Source organism: Lissotriton vulgaris, unplaced genomic scaffold (assembly GCF_964263255.1).
Source record: "Lissotriton vulgaris unplaced genomic scaffold, aLisVul1.2 SCAFFOLD_428, whole genome shotgun sequence".
NCBI classification, from domain to species: Eukaryota; Metazoa; Chordata; class Amphibia; order Caudata; family Salamandridae; genus Lissotriton; species Lissotriton vulgaris.
The window spans coordinates 388,679-408,782 of NW_028254502.1; the positions used below are offsets into that span (position 1 = coordinate 388,679).

Sequence of the window (20,104 nt, forward strand, 5' to 3'; positions counted from 1 at the left end):
CTATTTCCAGAAGACAAGATCTCCCAGTTAGACAAGAAGGCGGCTGTCGCCGGCTCCTTAGTGAATTGTCCATCCAACCCTGGGGACAACTATACATTGGGGGCAAGTTCTGCACCTGCGAATAATTTTTAGGCTCCACAAATCCTACCCCATTAGAGCGGTTTTATTACGTTAGGCTGCATCACGCTGTGAAAGCCCTCACACCCTGCTTTCCACAAGAGCCCCCCATCATGTCCCCCTTACATGCCCTACTACAACAAACGGCTCCCACACACGTGGTTTTCCTACTATATCGTACAGTACAGAAGGACAGAATATAAGACCCCCGCCTTGCCAGGGGTAGATGGGAGGAAAAACTGGGATGTTTGCTTACGGACGATCAGTGGTCCTTCTGTTGCAGACAAACGGGAGACATTTCTGCTAGCAGCAAATTTTGTATCATTCACTATAAATATATATTCATCGCCTTTACTACACACATGCGCGATTACACCGACAACGCCTTCATGATAATTACCGATGTGATCGCTGCGGGAGTGAAGCAGTGGATTTTAGACACATAGCCTGGGACTGTCCACCTATTCGTAGTTTCTGGACAGAGGTACTAGCAGCATTGGACCACATGACTGGCTTGCACATTCCTGATTACCCCCTAACCACACTTCTAGGATACACAGAACCACTGGCTGCCAAAATACGAAGATACACCTACTTACCACTCCTTCTCACTAAAAGAAGGATTGCTTGCAGATGGGGAAGGGCGCCCAAATTTAAAGATTGGCTACAAGACCTTATCTACTGCCAAGAGCAATTACACACTTATGCAGAATTCCTACCCCCTTCTCCTGTCTGCGAGATATATGGGCCCCCCTCCAAACATACTTTTTGGGACCCACCACAGACACAGCTGTCACCCCCGCACCAATGAAGAAGGATCCCAAATTAGAGATGGGAACTGATGCGAGAGGAACCCTACACTGGCCGAAACACAATGTTTAAGGAAGACATTGGGTCACCATGTACTACCACTCCATACCTCAATGATCAGAATGCTTCAACACAAATAGGCATGTTCCACCACCAGAAAGCATAATAGTGGTACAGTTCTTTTATCGTTTGTTGTTGTTGTTTTGAAGCTAAATGATTCAAGACTATCTACTGATGCTAGTGCTCCTTGTCGCAATTGACGCGGCCGGCCCATTGTGGTTGTAGGTGGCTTTCAGTGTATTCCTTCTCTGTCCTAAGTGATTCCTAAAATGTTACATTGCAATGCCGGCCAACTCAGGGATGTAGGTATTATGCTGTGGTTAATGCTTCTTGCCTTTAATAAATGTTTTCGAAAATTAAAAAAAAACTGAAAGAGACCATAATAACAATGTAAGTTGTTTATAAAGTTTATAAAGTAAATAGTGCGAACTGGCATACTCTAAAAATTATTTTCCTGACCAAGAATGAATCCTTTTTTCCTCCATTCTTGACTACATTTAAATGGTTGGGGTTTTTAGCTTCTACAGTTTACAGAGCATTCCCCCCACTAAATCAGTTAGAGTCTTTAACACCCCTGAGGGTAATTTACATTTGCAAATTCTCCTGAACTCTATTGAACTCCATGTGAAGTGTTATTAGTAGCTTTTGATTCTTTTCCTAGAAGCATGTTTTTTTTTACCAAGAAAAAACCACAGCCAAGGATTTAGTTAATTCCAGTGGCCATGAGTATGTATCAGTGAGGGCAAAGTCCTGGTCATCAGGTGGAATGGAGTCAAAACATTGTAGTTCCAAAGGGAAATGTTAGAAGCAGACATTAGGTATAGATGGAGTCAGGGAAGCAGGGTAAAAAACTATGAAGGCAGCAAGGTAGGAGGTGCATGATCTCTGATTATAACATGATTTTTTTTCTTTTTAGACATACGTCTTGTGAATGGTAAAGACAGGTGCTCAGGTCGTGTGGAGATTTACCAGAGAGGAAGTTGGGGATCAGTCTGTTCGAACAACTGGGATCTGAAAGATGCAGATGTCGTGTGCCGGCAACTTGGATGTGGATCAGCAATCAGGGATTTTACACAAGCGTACTACGGTCAAGGCAGTGGAGCCACCTTCCTGGACTATGTGAACTGTACAGGAAATGAATCCCACCTGTGGGACTGTCCACACAAAGAGGGTGGCATTAATACCTGTCGTTTTCAAATTAATGCCGGTGTTTTCTGCTCAGGTAATTTCATACCGTTTTACAAAATTAGATTCAACTGGAGCTGGAAGATGAGCTTTTTTGATTTACTGTGCAGCACACACATATGAGATCCAGTAAGCAATTGTTTTCAGCATCATTTGAAATATATCCTTTGCTCTCCTGTGGTTTGGCTCTTCCATAAAGCTGATATCCTTAATTCTCTTTTCTTTTGTGAACTTTCAGTTCTATAGGTTAAGTTTGGCTTAACTTACAGTACACTGCTACTAATGGTTTCGTACCAGAATATTGTAGTCAGAATATCGTCTGACGTAAATAGTATGTCCTAAATATGGTTTACAAATGCATACTTGGTGGAGTGAATACATTTCAAATCTATACCCAACAACATTAAAGACACAATGGGGAAAATTTATTATGATTTTCAGTATTGGAGCATCACTTTTGAACACTGCCGCAAACGCAAAATCATTTTTGATGTTTACTAAGCCATGCAAAGACACTATGCGTAGTTTACTAAATACAAAGTAGAGTAACATAGCACAAAGCGCTGTATTGTGTTACCTTGAATTAGAAGGATGTTCCATTGGTGAAGTATTGGCATTCCCCTACATCCACACATGGATTGTGTTGCATTCCCAGATTTACTAAAGCTAGTGAACATGGGAATGCGCCAAAATGCTACGCCTTCCCCCAGCGAAGAGTAACTATGAGAAATATCTTTATTTCTTCTCATTACATCCTCTTCTTTGTGAATGCAGCACACATAAAAGGAGGGGACCGAGAAATTAGTCAAAATACAGCAGCATTTTGGTTTTTGGGGGAAATAGGTGCTGCGGAAAAATGCGTTTATTTTTGTTCCTGCAAATGCCATCAACGAAGGGTTTGTGGTGCTAAAATCACCATCATAATAGCTTTCAGGAACAGGCAGACTTACATCAGAAAGTTATTCTTTTCAATACAGTTTTGGCAGTATATTGAGACATAGTCCAATTTTCCCACTCTATGTGCTTTCAACCTCCTTCCAGTTAGTGGTACAAATGAGTGTGAAACCAATGGTGGATCCCGGAAAGCTATATATTTCTGAAAACAAAGCCAGCTATTTGCGTTTAAGTTTTCATCTGTAACTTATTCTAACCTTGCCACATTTTTTAAAAGCAATATACTGGTATGTCCGCTGGACTTTCTGGGTGCAGGGATATATAGAACTTGTAGGTTCTCCAAGAAGCTGAGGTACCCGAGCCAATAACTGTGGTTCACCTTGTAATGATTTTTCATTGAGTATCGGGTATACAGCAATTACTTGCTTAAAATATAAAGAGGGAAAAATAGGTATCAAGAAAACCTATCTGTTTCCGAAATGGGCACAAGATATGGAGTTTAGAAGTAGTGGTTATTTGCACACCCCTTAATTTGTGGGCACCCATACTAGCATGTGAATTGCAGGACATTTCTCAAAATTACTTATTTTTTACACACTGTCTAATATTTGGAAGGCACAAATGCAGAGAAAGACAGTTGGTAATAACACTTACTCTGCTATTCTGTGCATTTCAAAGTCTCCTAATGAAAATGGTATGTCACTTTTGTGTGTAGGCCTAGTGTCTGTGACAGGAATTGTCCCAAAATGCAACATGGATACATCACGTTTTTCCACTGAAAACGGACCCATTTTTTGCAATGTGCCTAGCTGTGGATTTTGGGCCCAAGCTCAGTTGGCACAGAGGGAAAGCTAGCAAACCTGTACATTATTTACACCAAAACACCTGGGGGAAATCCAAGATGGGTTGACTTGTGTGACTCTCACCAGGTTCTGTTACCCAGAATCCCTTGCAAACCTCAAAGTTTGCCAAACAAAACACATTTTGCTCACATTTCTGTGATTAAATGTTCTAGAAACTGAAGGGAATCACAAATTTCCTTCCACCTAGTATTCCCCTAAGTCTTCTGATTAAAATGGTACATCACATGTGTGGGTGGACCTAGTGCCCACGACACAAAACAGCCCAAAATGCAACATGGACAATTCAAAATTTTCCCCCGAAAACTGAGCCTTTTTTTCTGTAATGAGTAGCTCTAGATTATAGACCCTAGCTCAGCCGGTATCTATTGAAACCTGCACATTTGTGAAAGAGACAAAATGGGGTATCCAGGGTTTGGCTGACTTGCATGGCTTTCACCATGGCCTTTTACCCAGAATCCCTTGTAAACCTGAAACTTTGACCAAAAAAAAATGTTCCTCAGTTTTCTGTGATGGAAAATTCTGGAATCTGCTGGAAGCCACACATATCCATTCACCCTAAATTCCCCAGAGTCATCCGATAAAAATGGTACCTCACGTGTGTGGATTGGAAGAGTGCCCATGACAGGAAAAGGCAGAAAACACAACATGGACGGATCATATTTTCCCACCAAAAAAAGGGCCTTTTTTCCAATGAGGGTAGCTCTAGATTTTTTTCCCTAGCTCAGGTAGGACCCACGAAAACCTAGCCAACCTGTACATTTTTTTTAAATCTAGGGGTCTCCAGTGTGGGCTAACTTGCATGATTCTTATCAAGTTTCTTACCCAGAATCCCTTAGAAACCTCAAACTTTGACTAAACTAACACATTTTCCTCACATTGCTGTGATTGCAAGTTCTGGAATCTGCAGGGAGCCACAAACTTATGTATACCCGAGATCACCCCAGGTTTACAGATAATAATGGTACCTCACTTGTGTGGGTAGGCCTAGTGCCCACAAAAATAAACAGCCCAAAACACATGGACGGATCGCATTTTTCCACCAAAAAAAACAGCCTTTTTTTCCAATGTGGGTAGCTCTAGATTTTGGACCCTAGCTCAGCCAGCACCTATGGAAACCTAGCCAAACTGTACATTTTTTAAAACAGGACACCTTATGGTATCCAGGGTGGCCTGACTTGCGTGTCTCTTACCACGTCTTTTTTTTTACTTAGGATCCCTTGAAAACCTCAAACTCTGCCTAAAAATAAAATTCTCACATTTGTGTGATGTAAAGTTCCGAATAAATGCTCCCCAAGGAGAGTTACCCTTGAACAAAAAAATCCCTGGTGGTTTCGTGGGCTTTCACCCTCCAAAGAGCAGATGGGCCTAAAATGGCTGATTTGCTTTCTGGTGGGAGGGGGTTGAATAACCAAATAAACTCACCCCCAAGGGAAGTGACCCTTGCCCAAGAGATTGCTCTAATAACAGCAAAAAAATCCCTGGTGTTTTAGTGGGCTTCCATCCACCCAGAGGGCAGAACGGTCTAAAAATTGCTGATCTGTAGTTTGGGGGAGGTGGGGGGCGGATGGAATAACTAAAGAAATTCTCACCCAAGGGGGCAAACCTTGCTCCCCTTAATTTGCGCATATAAAAATATCCCTAATGTTCTTTTGAGTTTCAACCCCGCTGGGAGGCAGATCGGCTGAAAAGCATGACCAATCTAGCCCCCAGGGTGACTGAAACATGGATATACCAGTCGCTCCAGGTACCGACAGGATACTGTGTGGGGGTAGGTGTTGCAGGCAGAGACCGCACACCGCTTGAGTATCTTACTCAAAGGTTCAGGTCCCACAGGAGCAGATTGCGGGGCACCTTAGGGAAATTCTTAGGGTTGCATCACTAAAGGCAGGACCAGCCGGCCTGCTTGTTTACTGACCTCAAGATATAAGGTTGTAATTTATTATTCACTGTGTAGTACTGAGCACTTAGGTCCTGAAGAATTGCTATGATTGCAAGAAACATGTTGACGTGATCAGAGGGTTGTAGATATTTTGCTGTGAACCTTCCCAGCACGTATCTCCCCTCCCAACGTTTTAACCAAGGGAGACAGCCACGCTAATAAAGTTCCCTGTGGACTGACCCACCTTTTTTAACTCACCACCACTTCACGACTACACTTTCACTTGCCCTCTCAAACGCATGCACCATATGGCTGGAACAAAAGATCTCCGATAAAGAGCCCCTTTACGGGTGCCCGTCAGACATTGCAGCGCCAGTCTGACGAGGAGCAGAACCCATATGATGAAGCATGACACCTAGCTTGCTGGGTGTGTGAGGGTTTTAGTTCCAAAAAGGGAATTCCCCCTCCCTTTTTACTGTCCTCTACGCTAAACGCACATTCCTAATTTCACAGTCCCATCGGGGAACTTTGTACCCTTCTTGTGTTACTATATATTTAGTGCCCCTTAGGGAGCGGCCCTTGTCCAAGTGATCTCTCCCCAACACAAACAAAATCCCTGGTGGTCCGGTGGGTGGATTTCTGCTCCACGATTGCGGCACTCACTGCAATAGTGGTGCAGGAATCCACTCTAAACGTACGCAGGGGGAAAGGAAAAAATCTTTATTTCCCCTATGTCTGTTTTCCGCCAACAAACCCCCTGGAGAAGGACTAATCGAAATGACTTCCTCTTCCGAAGACACGCTGGAAGCAAATGGCTAGGAATGCATCACAGCAGCATTTGAGGAGGGCGTGCCGTGATCACGAATGGGAGGGGTCGGTGGCAGTGGAAGCGCTTCTGCTGCAATCCCTGGTGGGGGCCCGTAGATGGGGAACCCACGGGTGACCATCAGAGCTTCACCTGTGGTTGGGTGCGAGGATGGAACCTTTCCTCAGCATGGAGTGGGTTAAATCTTGGTTTTGTGCAAGAAGGTATTCCTTCCTGCACAAAAACAATCCTGCTCATAATGAAGGCACTCTTGTACCATGATGCAAGGGTGTCTGCATTGAAGTCTGAAGTCCACCAGCGCAGGGAGGGAACTGAAGAGCACCATGTCTTAATAGATATGGCACTTTTCCACTCTCTCCCATTCAGGACGCAGGGGCGTTGACCCCCCAGCAACAGCAGTGAAGACTGGAAACGCTGCTTTTCCTGCAACAAAAATGATGTACAGAGACAAAGTTATGTGTTTCCCAGTTGGGCTGTTTTTTCCGAGGCCTGTGTACTGACGGCACCATAGGAGCATGGGTGGGAGGGTTGGTTATGCTGGACTCCATGGATAGCACATGTCCAAGGGGCACTTTTCATTTACAGCCCCCTCTCACATTCTCACTTCATGAACATGCTGCACTTCCGCAAAACAGTGCAGTATGTCTGAGAATAGGAGCTCCTCTAGCGCTGACATGTTTTTCGTAAAATTGCCCCAAGGCTTATCAGAAGCGAGGATGGAGTAGGGTGGACAAATGTCAACCCCAGCTGTATTCCGAAAAAAAGTATAGAAGTCCCCAGAGCCACTAAGCTGTAAGGAAAATGGGGGCTAAGTTAGAGCTCCTCTTAATACCTTCTAAAAGTTGCCAAACACTGTAAAGTGCTACAGTGTGATGTGTCTTTAATAATTGAATGATTTGAAAGGGTCTTGTCAAATATATAGGGGCATATTTACAAGCCCCTTGCGACACATTTGTGAAGCCGTTGCGTCACTTCTGTGATGCAGCGGCGGCATAAACCATGCGCCACGTTGTGACTTATTAACAACGTGACGCATCTAGGGAGATGCGTCACGTTGTAAAGATCTGCGCCACATTAAACCTGCGACAGGTTTAATGTATGCGGGTTGGCGTTTTGTCGGAAAAAGCCTCATAAAAATGACGCAGTGAAATCTACAAGATTTCACGGAGTCACTTTTCAGAGGCTGCTGTGACAAAACCTTACGCCTGTTTGAAGCAGGCGTAAGGAGTGGCGCAGCATGTTAGGTATGGGGTCCCTGAAGCGCTTGCGACACAACTCCAGCAATGCGCCGCCCTTTCGCCATCAGATGCGATACACATCTGTATATCCCTGCGCCACGGTGCGCCCCATTGTAAATGTGACGCATCCGTGGTGGCGCAAGTGTAGAATTGCGTGTTGCATCGGTTTTGCCCCATAGTCTTTCAATTGCAAGTCGCACCAAATCACTGGGGGCTCCAGAAACTTGCAAAATTAATGTTCGTTTTAGATCATAAAATGCTTGTAAATTGTAATGAGAAGGATGGTTGGAGGATGCAGTTTTTGATTGTGGCAGTAAATTCGACCAGAAAAGGATATTGCCAGGTTTCCGCTACACGTTTAACTCTTTTATTTTAAGCCTATTGGGACCAAGGCGTTTCAGTTTAAACGTTTTTGTAACCTCCCTGTGCTGTCCATAAGCTCGTGTTATGTCGCACATCTGATGCGTGTAGCATGACAAACAGCACAGGGCAAAGCCTGGACAGTGTCAATGGCACTAAGAGGGTGAGGATACCTTGCCATTGTTCCCACTGGCTCATATTAATACTTATATCTTACTAACGCCTGTTTCAACACCACTATAGTCATATAGCCCGAGTTGATGACTAACATAAAAATACAAGTCCCAGAAGTCTTTGTGTGTCTGAGATTGTCTCAAGACTCCCGGGCAGGAAAGGCTTTTTAACATTAGTTGACAATAGGGTCCTGTTCACCATGACCACTTCTAGCAAACTTCCTATATGCAGGTGTTCCCCTACTCACCTGTTCTGAGAGATGTGCACTTTCCACCTTTGAAGCCTGCACTCCTCACTATTGCTAAGCTTAGTGTTACTGTCCACCACTGCCAAATTCATCGCCCTTCAATGTTCAAAGCTGTTAACCGGTGCCAAGTACTGCCTACCACTGCCAAGTACACTGCTCACCAGCACTGCTGCTTCTGCCAATGTCTCCTTTGTGAACAAACTTGCATTATTCTTTGCATATGAAATCTTTATCATGCTTGCCATCACAACTTCAATTTCCTATTAAACTGCAAACCTTGTTTAGACCCATAGACACCGAGGGGCAGATTTACAAGAAAGTGACTCAGTGCATTCCGCAAGCCATTTGGCTGCGCCGCACTGAGTCACTTTCAGAGCACAGGAATGTGACATATTTACAATAATATGTTGCATTCCTGTGCTCTTCCCTGTACTGGCGCACAAACAGCTGCCATGCGCAGGCACCCTTGCACCATGGTGCAAGAATGCCTGTGTCAAGGGGAGATTGTTTTCGTGCAGGAAGGTATACCTTCCAGCAAGAAAACAATCACTACAGCCATTTTCCTCTTTCAATGCGGGCTGTAAAATGCAGCAGGCTTTGAAAGAGGTAAAAAACGAGGGGAAATTAAACAATTTCTCCTTGCTGCGCCTTGCTCTGCCACCCCTAGGGTGCCATAGCATTCTAACGAATTTTCAGGTATACGATTCTTCTTAAATCTGGAAATGTGTCTTGTTCCATGGGTGTTGCGTGGGAACACCCACAGCAACACCCATGTAACGCCCCTTTCACGCAAAGGGCTGCGTGTGGCTGAAGAACTCCATAGATCTGGTGCTTCTGCTCAAATCCTCCATTTGCCACAGATCAAGGCAGTCTGAACCTTGGTTCTCAGAACAACTCAGACTAGAAAGACAAAAGTGTCGCAGTTTGGAGAGGAAATGGAGACTAGCCAACGAGACTAATAGCAAGTTGGTCTATAAACAACTCTTCCTTGACTACAAAAAGTTAGTGCTTAAGGAGAAAGCATCTTACTTTACCAAAGCCATACTAACCGCAAAAAATTCATCGAAGAAACTTTTTTCTACAGTGAAAAAGCTAGCCAAATGACCTGAAGAGACCATTTTACCTTTGAACAAAACATTCTGCAACTCTCTAGCCACGTTCTTTCAGGATAAAGTGAAATCGGTCTATAGGGGGTTCTCACAGAGTACTGACCCCGGGATGTCATTGCCTTCAGGGACTCCTGGTGCGGTGTTGCCGGAAATAGAAACCTCTCCGGAATCCGCCGAGAGGGGTGTTCAGCATAAACTTCTCTCCTTTCCCCTATTAACAACGGAAAAAGTCATCAGACTCATGATGTCCACCAAATCCGGGTCCCTCCTTGATCCCTGTCCACCCAAAATCTTCCAGCTTGTGCCAGAGGTTCTTGCCTCACACTTGACTTGCATTTTTAATGAAATGTTTCTTTCCGGAATCTTTTCAACTAATTGGAAATTGGCGTCTGTTCTCCCTCTCCTAAAGAAAGGTCATTTGGATGGAGCAGACCGTAACAATTATCTACCAATTTCCAGACTCCACTGCCCACTAAGATGGTGGAAAAAGCCATGAATGTGGTTCTCTCTGATTAGCTGGAAAAGCATGAGTGCCTAGATAATTCTCAGTATGGATTCAGAAAGCAGCACAGTACGGAACTGGTGCTGATTTTTGCCTCTGAAATGATTAGGCAGACCGTTTATGCAGGAGGCAATGCAGCACTTGTGCTGCTTGACCTCTCTGCAGCATTTGACAGGGTTAACCACCAGAAACTATTGCAAGTTCTGGAGGGTATTGGTATTAGAGGTAAAGCGCTGTCTCTTCTAAAATCTTTCCTGTCAGGGCGGGAACTGTTTGTGGCTCTCGCTGAGTACAAGTCGCTGAATTTCACGCTGCCATGTGGGGTCCCACAGGACTCGTCATTAAGCCCCACCCTGTTCGACATTTATGTTGTCCCACTAGCTAGATTCATTCGATCTCTGGGTTTCTCCGCTATATCATACGCAGATGATACCCAGATTGTGGTTTCAGTGACAGGCTCGCCTGCCGAAACTGCAGCCCAGTTCCACACGTCTTCGCCAGGTGGGGGACTGGATGTCCACGAATAGTTTGAAGTTAAATGCCAGCAAGACTGAAGTGTCACTTTTTGGCAAAAACACCAACTTCTGGGCTCCACAATTTCAGGTCTGGTTCCTTGTCCTAAAGAGAAGGTAAAGAACTTAGGGGTGACTTTTGTCTCGAGGCTCTCCTTTGAAGGGCATGTCAAACCGGTCACTTCCGTCTCCTTTTATACTTAAAAAAATTTAAGAAGGATCCTGCCACCCATTCCAGTTGATCTGAAGAAATTAGAGGTTTCAGCGCTTGCATTGTCCAGCCCTGACTACTGCAACGGTCTCTTTATGAATCTTCGTAAACACTCCCTCAATAAATTGCAGACTATGCAAAACTCTGCAGCACGGCTATTGCTAAATATCCCAAAACACAAATCAGTCTCCATGGCGCTCAAAAAGCTACATTGACTGCCAGTAAACACGCAGCTAAAATTCAACGTGCTCTGCATTGTGTTTAAGGCCACTCACGAGGCGGGGCCAGTGTATTTTAAAAAGAACTTGCAGCGGGACGTGCCTGCCTGCCAGCTCCGTTCAGCACATTCCTATAACCTGGTCGTTCCTAGGTTAAAAAAGTCTGCTTGGTGGGGGGGGGAGCTTTCTGGTCAGTACAACCCGACTTTGGAGTACACTGCCAGTGCAGATTAAGAAAGAAAATCAACTGCTGTCTTTTAGGAAAGCTTTAAAGACGTGGCTATTCAACCTTTAAACTGTCTCTATCCTTCTTTTCTGTTTTGTGCTGAGCTAGCACCACAATACCTTTGGGTGAATGTTTTCCGCTCTACAAGTCTCCTTTTCATTTATTCATTTCAAAGGGACCATATTTACAAGGACAGGAAAAGCCACGTAGGTTGGCTTTTCCTGTCCTTTTAAATATGGGTCAGTGAAATGTGCTGCCAGTGTATCACAAAAAGTGACGTACCGGCAGCGCAAGGGGCTTGTAAATATGCCCCTATATGCTGTAGCACGTAACACAAGTGGAAGCTTAACCATTCAAATAGCAAGAAATTACCACTATATGAAAAAGGGCCTCCATGCATAACGGAATTCAAATGATGAATTGTACCAATGTTCACAGAAAGCAGTTTTGAGAAAGCAGTGGCAAAGTCAATGGGTTGGCCCAGGCAAATATGCACATTTTCAATTTTTTTGTGTTTATTTTTTACAAACAGATACTGTAGGCATTAAGAGTTTAAAAAATAAAAATGCTGCTGTCTAAAGATAATCTGTGAATGTTTGCAAAATAAAGTGACCCATCACCCAATTAAACATGAAATCAAAAAAGGGATTGGCCATCAGACCTGGCACTGAAGTAGAGTACCTTTTATGGTTCAACTCTTTTTATTGTTTTCAACACCAAAAAATTGCATTGCATGGGCCATCAGCCCTCAAGTTATGACGCATATATAAATGTACATAACAAACCCCAAATTCCCCCTTCCCCCTAATGAACCATGCAGCTTGTGAAAATGGATGAAAGTATGGCCTCTTCAATGTAGGTGTGTCGAGTCAGTCAGAACTTCCTTGTGTACAGGTATGGCGACCTTGTGTTTATCGGAGAAGGCATGAGTATTGAGGGCAAGTGGGGTTCCAAAACTCTGTAGAAAGTAAAGCCAGAAAGAGCATAATAATTCAGGGAAGAAGGCGCCCTGAGCTAAGAGAGAGAGGGTGCAGCACTCTTTCTCCAGATTATACCAAAGTCGATGTAACTACTCCTGATATGTAGAGAGCTGACCTGTGCTCCAGTGTGAAAGGATATTCTGCAGGGCCAACCCCGCAGCCAACCCAATTTGTTTCCCTCAACAAGTCGTTAGGGGGAACAGAAGTGCATTGGGTAATCCCAATATGATATAAGCTGGGAAGCGGGGGAGTTGTGTGTTAAAATGAGTACCAATATTGTCAAGAAAGTGTGTCTAGTAGGAGAAGAGTTTCAGGCATTCCCATAGTAAGTGTAACAATGTGTCTGGGGAGCTGCAGTTCTGCCAGCAATCTGGTTTTCATGCAGGTCTGCCTCTGTATAGACGGGTGGGTGTAAGATACCAATACGTGGCAATCTTGGTAGCCGTTTCAATACTTGCTGCATTACTGGCCATTTGTCTGGCAAGATAGTATATGTCCCTGCATTCCTTCGGTTTCAACAGGCGGCCTAGCTCTGCTTTTCACCGTTTGACTAGTGGGCTTAGGCTGTGCAGTGGCAGAGTGGAGGAGGCCATACTGTTCGGTTATGAGGTATGTGTTTGACCGTTTGGAGAGCAGCAACTCCTCAAAGGACGTAAGGAACTGTTGGACAATAGGGAAAATTAAGGGTTGCATCACCCAGCGTCTTATTTGAAGGTAGTGTAATGGCTCTGTTTCAGTTAAGGCTTAATCAGAGTGTAGGCATTCAAAGGATATTGGGCCTTCCTTATCGAATTATTAACCAATAGATCATCATCCTACCTGGGGCCAGTGTTGGAAAGCTATGAGATTCAGTCCTGGGGTAAAATCTGGGTTACCAGCAATTGGAGTCAGGAGGGAAGGAAACAATGTGAGACTGTCATGCTCAGCCACTCTGTCCCAAACATCTAAGGAGGTTCTAGCGCTAGGCCAAAGATAAAGGCGTAGACTACCTTTTAGGCAGATGTGCACCAACAAAATGCCATTAGTCAAGAAAACCAATGGCTGTAGTGAGCTGGCCCACAGCCCTGTGTTCTATGCTATAGAGGGAGATAGCAAAATGTGAATGACTCTTGAACAGGCCATTGACTGATGAGTGCTGACTGAAAGCTGCTGTATGTATACATATAATTTATGTAAAATTATGATTCTTTTGAAAAACACAAAGTTGGCAACACAGCTAGTACTGTGTCTATGCCAGATCTTATATTATTTCGTTCAAGTCATTCATAGTGGGTATTAAATGCCTCAGTATGCACTTTCCTAATAAGGATTTTTGCTTTAACCATCAAGCATACTTTAGAATTTTGGGAGAGGCAATAAAATGAAAGAACCTAGGGCTAGGTGTACAAAGCTTTCTTGAGGTATCAAACGTTCAGGTTCACAGAATTAGGATGTTTGCAACACCAAAAAAGCTTTTTTTAAAGTGCAAGTTTTAATGTAACCTATTACTAAATCGCAAATTGGGTTTGCGATTCAGTATTAAGAGGGGGTGTGTTTAGCGGGATCCATCAGTATACTAGGGAAATCCCCAGAGGGTAACCTGCAGCTGTAAACAGCGCCTATGGCCGCGGTGCTAAATTACAAGATGGACACTATGCTGGCAGCAGTGGAGAAAATTGGGGCATCACTGGAAAGTACAAGAACGTCGCTCGAAAGCAAGATCGACAAAATAACTATAGACTTCAACCAACTATGTGCTGATCAGCGGAAACTGGTGGACAAACAGCGCACAACTGAACTGCAGTTGGGAGAGCTACAGCCAGTCATGCAGGAGCACACATCTATGCTACAAGCACTCATGGTGCTCATATCTGCATTAAAAGGCAGGGTGGAAGATGCAGAAGGTAGGTCACGCCGCAATATTATACGGGTGATTAGCGTACCAGAGGGTGCAGAACGACAAGATGCTGTAAGCTTCACTGAAGCCCGGCTCTGCAAATAGATGCCCCAAGCAGAACTATCCACGCAATTTGTGGTGGAACGGCTGCAAAAGTCCCAGCGCCGAGGCTGCCAACGGGTGTCAACCCTCAACCATTCCTTTTCCACCTGCTCAACTATAGGGATCGTGAAAGCATCCTCCATGAGACCCGTCGGCGTCAGGAGATCAGATTGGACAGTGCAACACTGATGTTGTTCCAATCAATCAATCAATCAATCAGAGTACTTGTAAAGCGCGCTACTTACCCGTGAGGGTCTCAAGGCGCTTGGGGGAGGGGGTGCCGCTACTGCTCGAAGAGCCAGGTCTTGAGGAGTCTTCTGAAGGCATGTAGGTCTTGGGTCTGCCGTAGGTGGGTAGGGAGGGTGTTCCATGTATTGGCGGCGAGGTAGGAGAAGGATCTGCCGCCGGAGGTTTGTTCGTTGGATACGGGGGACAGCAGCGAGGGCGAGGCTGGCGGAGCAGAGCTGGCGGGTGGGGGTGTAGAAACTGAGTCTGCTGTTCAGGTAGGCTGGTCCGGCGTTGTGGAGTGCTTTGTGTGCGTGGGTGAGGAGCTTGAAGGTGATCCTCTTGTCGACAGGGAGTCAGTGTAGGCCTCTCAGGTGGGGGGTGATGTGGCTGCGGCAGGGGGCGTTGAAGATCAGTCAGGCGGAGGCGTTTTGGATGCATTGTAGTCGTTGTAGGTGTTTGGCTGGGATTCCTGAGTAGAGTGCGTTGCCGTAGTCCAGTCTGCTGCTAACGAGGGCCTGTGTTACCTTTCTTCTTGTTTTGGTCGGGATCCACTTGTAGATCCTGCGTAGCAGGAGGCGAGGATTGTAGCAGGAGGAGGAGACGGCGTTGACCTGTTTAGATATGGAGAGGGAGGAGTCGAGGATGAATCCTAGGTTGCGTGCATGGTCGGTGGGTGGCGGTGCTGTTCCCAGTGTGGTCGGCCACCGGGAGTCGACCCAGGCTGAGGGCGTGGGTCCGAGGATGAGTACCTCCGTCTTGTCCGAGTTCAGCTTCAGACGGCTGTTCTTCATCCAGTCGATGACGGCCTTCATTCCCTCGTGGAGGTTGGTTTTGGCAGTGTGCGGGTCCTTGGTGAGGGAGAGGATGAGCTGGGTGTCGTCGGCGTAGGAGGTGATGTTGAGGTCGTGTTGGCAGGCCACTTGTGCTAGGGGGGCCATGTAGACGTTGAACAGTGTCGGGCTGAGGGATGAGCCCTGGGGGATGCTGCAGATGATGTCGGTGGCCTCAGATCGGAAGGGCGGGAGCCGGACGGTCTGGGTTCTGCCAGAGAGGAAGGACGTGGCCCAGTCAATGGCCTTTTCTTGGATTCCGGCTTCTAGGAGGCGTGTCTTTAGAGTGCGATGGCAGACCTTGTCGAAGGCGGCTGGCAGGTCCAGGAGGATGAGGGCTGATGTTTCGCCGTTGTCTAGTTGGCGCCTGATGTCGTCTGTGGCGGCAATGAGGGCTGTCTAGGTGCTGTGGTTTCATCTGAACTGTGTGTATATCATAACATCAACATACTAAGCAAAAGGAAGGGTAACTACGTAAAGGAATCACAATATACAATTCAATATAAAAAACACAATTCCATTTAATAAATGTTCATATTAAAAACAAAATGCATATTACTGTCAATGTTACATAAAATTCATAAAGACACTTAAACGAAAAAGCACAAAAATGTAACAAATTACATATACATAACAAAAAAATTAATTTATTGAGAAAAATTAAAAAGTGGCAATCAGTGTTTTCCGACGCGCGTTTCGGCGTTTCAAAGACGCCTTCTTCAGGAGCCACAAATTCTTATCTGAAACATAGGATTAAAAAATATAAAAACATAATCACTTCCATGAAATAGCAAATTAGTTTTCTTCAGGAACCACATGTCATAAACTACATAGTTATACTAGTTTATAATTATAACAAAAACATTTCATAACAGTTAGAATTACAGCTTAGTTAACAATGCTAAACAGATTCCTAGATAGCACACCTTCCCTATTTGCTGTAGCAATATAGTAATTGCCAAACAAAGTACAAATCTAATGTATATGTATTTGAGCAGTTGTATACTAACTGGGCTATATATATCAGGAAAGACTCAACTTGGCGATCCCTATCCCCAAACCAATGATAAATGGTAATTGGAAATTATATCAGACAGAGGGCCAAAAATGATCATTCAATAATTACTGGTAGATCAATTAGGTAGCAATGAGGGAAGAATTATAGTTTCTTGATGGATGTAATTCAAACAAAGAAGGGAAAAACTCTCTAGATCAGACATTATTGATAAACTACAGTGATCTAATACCCTAAGAGATCGGTTAATAAAGACCATTAACTGGGATTTCTGTTGGTAAACATTACAGAAATTCTCATCTGAGTTATTGGTACTCTATTGCCCATGGTATATTATCCCTAATTACAATCCTAATAATGTGTAAAATGGGGACCCTTGCTATATAACCCAAATATATTTCCATTGACCAGTTTCATGAGTAAAATTGGTAAAATAATACAAGGAGGAGGAAGCAAGTTGCTCTAAAACGTGACATTCTGAATGTGAGGAGAATAGTCTTATCTCAGTTGTATCGATTAATTTCTACTTCATTTCAAAACTTAAGTCTCTATTTCATTCAGGGAATATACTCACTTAATAAAAACGTAAAGGCGATCCATTCAGCATATAGTATTCAAAGTCAAAGAGGTAACGTTCTCTCTGCCGTATATAGCTTCAAAACTCTAATAGTATATAAGCATAAACAGAAGAAGAGAGGAAAAGACAGCGTGTAAGCCTCGTTAATAGCACATATGTTTAACTTTTCATTGAATTATGTAGGTCGGTAAAAGGGTATGGCTTACATTTGGATATAAGATTGTACTGTTCAAGGCAGACAGATACACTAGATTGTGTTCTTTTTTTCGACAGTCCCGCTAATTCAGGAATCTTCCTTAAACATTTCACCATTTCACCAGACAGCAGCGTTGGTGTTATTAGATCTAAGTGCAGCGTTTGACACCGTGCTGCACACAACGCTGCTGTCCGGACTCTCTGAGATGGGGGTGGAAGGATCAGCACTGGAGTGGATACGTTCCTTTCTGGTCAATAGGAGCTTCCAAATTCATTGCCCACCCTTCAGGTCATCCATTAGGAAGGTGAGCCACGGGGTTTCTCAGGGCTCAAGTTTGAGCCCTTCTTTGTTCAACATCTATATGGAACCCCTGGCTCAAGTGGTGGAGGCATTCGGGGTGGCCATTGTTAGATACGCTGATGACACCCAACTAATACTCAAGCTTACGCCCGACCACAGTGATGATGCCACTAATCTTTCCAACTGTTTGTCATCAGTGGCATCATGGATGAACAACAACTGCCTGCGCCTTAATGGCGAAAAAACAGAACTGCTAGTGGTGGGGAAAGCAGTATCTGCCTGGTCTCATAGGTGGTGGCCTACTGAACTGGGTAGCCCGCCCACTCCTGTGGATTCGGTAAGAAATCTTGGCGTTATGCTTGACTCGGACCTCTCTTCTAAGTCACACGTCAACAAGGTGACAGGTAGGTGTCTCAGCGTACTAAGGGTCCTTCGGAAGGTTTTAGATCTCCTCCCCATAGATGCCAGAAAGACTATTGTCCATGCCTTGGTGACCCCCCACCTTGATTATGGAAATGCCCTGCTAGTAGGCTTGAGTGTGAAAGGCCTCCACCAACTTTAGTGTGTCCAGAACGCTGCCGCACGCCTTGTGCTTGGACTTCCTCGTAGAGCCTCTGGGAAGACCGCGCTGGCAAAGCTTCATTGGCTCCCAGTCAGGGAACGGATCAAATTTAAAGTCCTTTGTTTTGCACATCGTATCGCACAAGGTAAAGGCCCGGACTATCTTCAGAATCTCCTCAGTATACATCGTCCCACCCGGAATTTAAGATCTTCCAGCACAATGTTGTTCAAACTTCCTCGAGTCAAGAGGGCCAGGATGGGTGGCCGCTCATTCAGATATTTGGCCCCTAAACAGTGGAACGAACTCCCGCTATATCTTCGTATGGAACCTTCGGAAACTAGATTCCGGGGTAAACTTAAGACATTCCTGTTTCCCATTATGTAACTTTTCCCTCCAATGGCTCTACTATCATCTGCCTCTTGAAATCTTAGCAGCAATTAGCGCGGGGACACACTGTCTTCTGTGTAACCAGGCGCTCAATAAATGGTTTATTATTATTATTATTATTATACAAGCATCTCGTTCGACTGGTGTCTAGATAAAAAATATATACAATTTATAGTATTCGGTAAAGGCCCATCTTGTAATACAAGAAGGCTTACATAATAATTGCAATGTCTCCTTACCGTTTATGGGGGTGTGAGGAGCTGTATCTATAATCGTTCTGTTAAACGTTGGCAGATTATGCCTAAATATGTTCTTTTTCCAAACGGGTCTAGTTCGTCACAAATATAGATAAAGTTCTTCCGTGTCGATTTCACCTGTATATGTGAATCGCGCTCGAAATTGTCTAAAATAAAAATAAAAAGACACAAATAGTAGCATTTAAAGAGGACCCATAATGGGGAAGGAAAGCTGTTCAAACTCCTACAAATTCTTCTTACCGATTGACGGATGTAAGAAGCTATATACGGACGAAGCCGACAGCGTTGTATGGATGTGGCCGCGGCTTACACCTTCGCATCCAATTCACAATTAGCGAGATTCTAAATCAAATGATGGTTTCATCTGAACCCAGACTGGGACGGGTCAAAGATGTTGCTGTCTTCCAGGTGGCGGGCCAGTTGCATGTTGACGATTTTCTCGATGACCTTCGCCGGGAACGGGAGCAGTGAGATGGGCCGGAGGTTCTTGAGGTCCTTGGGGTCCACCTTGGGCTTCTTGAGGAGGGCGTTGATTTCGGCGTGTTTCCAGCTTTTCGGGAATGTCGCTGCTTCGAAGGAGATGTTGATGGCCTTCCATAGATGGGGTGCGATGGCAGTTTCTGCTTTGTTGAATAAGTGGTGTGGGCACGGGTCGGACGGAGATCCTGAGTGGATGGACTTCATGACCTTGCATGTATCGTCGTCGTTGACGTTGGACCAGGAGGACAGGCGGTTGGCGCTGGTGGTGTTCATAGGGGAGGTGGGGTCTGGCGTAGTCGGGCGGTCATGGTGTTGAAGCTGTTGTTGATGGCAGCGATCATGCGGTGGAAGAAGATGGCTAGTGAGTTGCACCGTTCTTGTGAGGGTGGTATGTCGTTGGCATTGGCACTGGGTTTGAAGAGTTCCTTTACGATGCTGAAGAGCTCTTTGCTGTCATGTGAATTGTTATACAGGCGGTCTTTGAAGGAGGATCTCTTGGCTATTCTGATGAGGTGGTAATGTCTGCGAGTGGCTTCCTTGTGGGCTGCGTGGTTGTCCGGAGTGCGTTCGTGGAGCCATATCTTCTCCAGTTTCCGGCAGGCGCGTTTGGAGCTCTGCAGCTTGTCGGTGAACCAGGTGGCTCTTTTGCTGGTGTGGTTGTTGGAGGATTTCTTGAGTGGGGCGAGGGTGTTGGCGCAGTCGTCGATCCACTGTTAGGTTGCGTGCTGAGGTGTCTAGGTTGGTGGGGTCGGTGGGTGGGTTCTGGGCGAGGGTGGTGATCAGCTGGTCTTCGGTGACTTTGCTCCAGCAGCGTCAAGGCAGCTGTTAGGTGCAGTGGTGCATGGTTGGTTTGTTGAAGGTGAAATGGATGAAGCAGTGGTTG

General features: G+C 45.0%; 1 protein-coding gene across 1 annotated transcript in view; it reads left to right on the forward strand.

Annotated features, from left to right (window-relative positions):
* LOC147659516 (transmembrane protease serine 9-like) overlaps positions 1-20,104 on the forward strand; it is a 680,763-nt gene that overhangs the window by 319,649 nt on the left and 341,010 nt on the right. Inside the window, exon 6 of the mRNA XM_086951678.1 lies at positions 1,904-2,209. Within this exon, the coding sequence (XP_086807804.1) occupies positions 1,904-2,209 (306 nt within the window). The remainder of the gene's footprint in view (positions 1-1,903; positions 2,210-20,104) is intronic.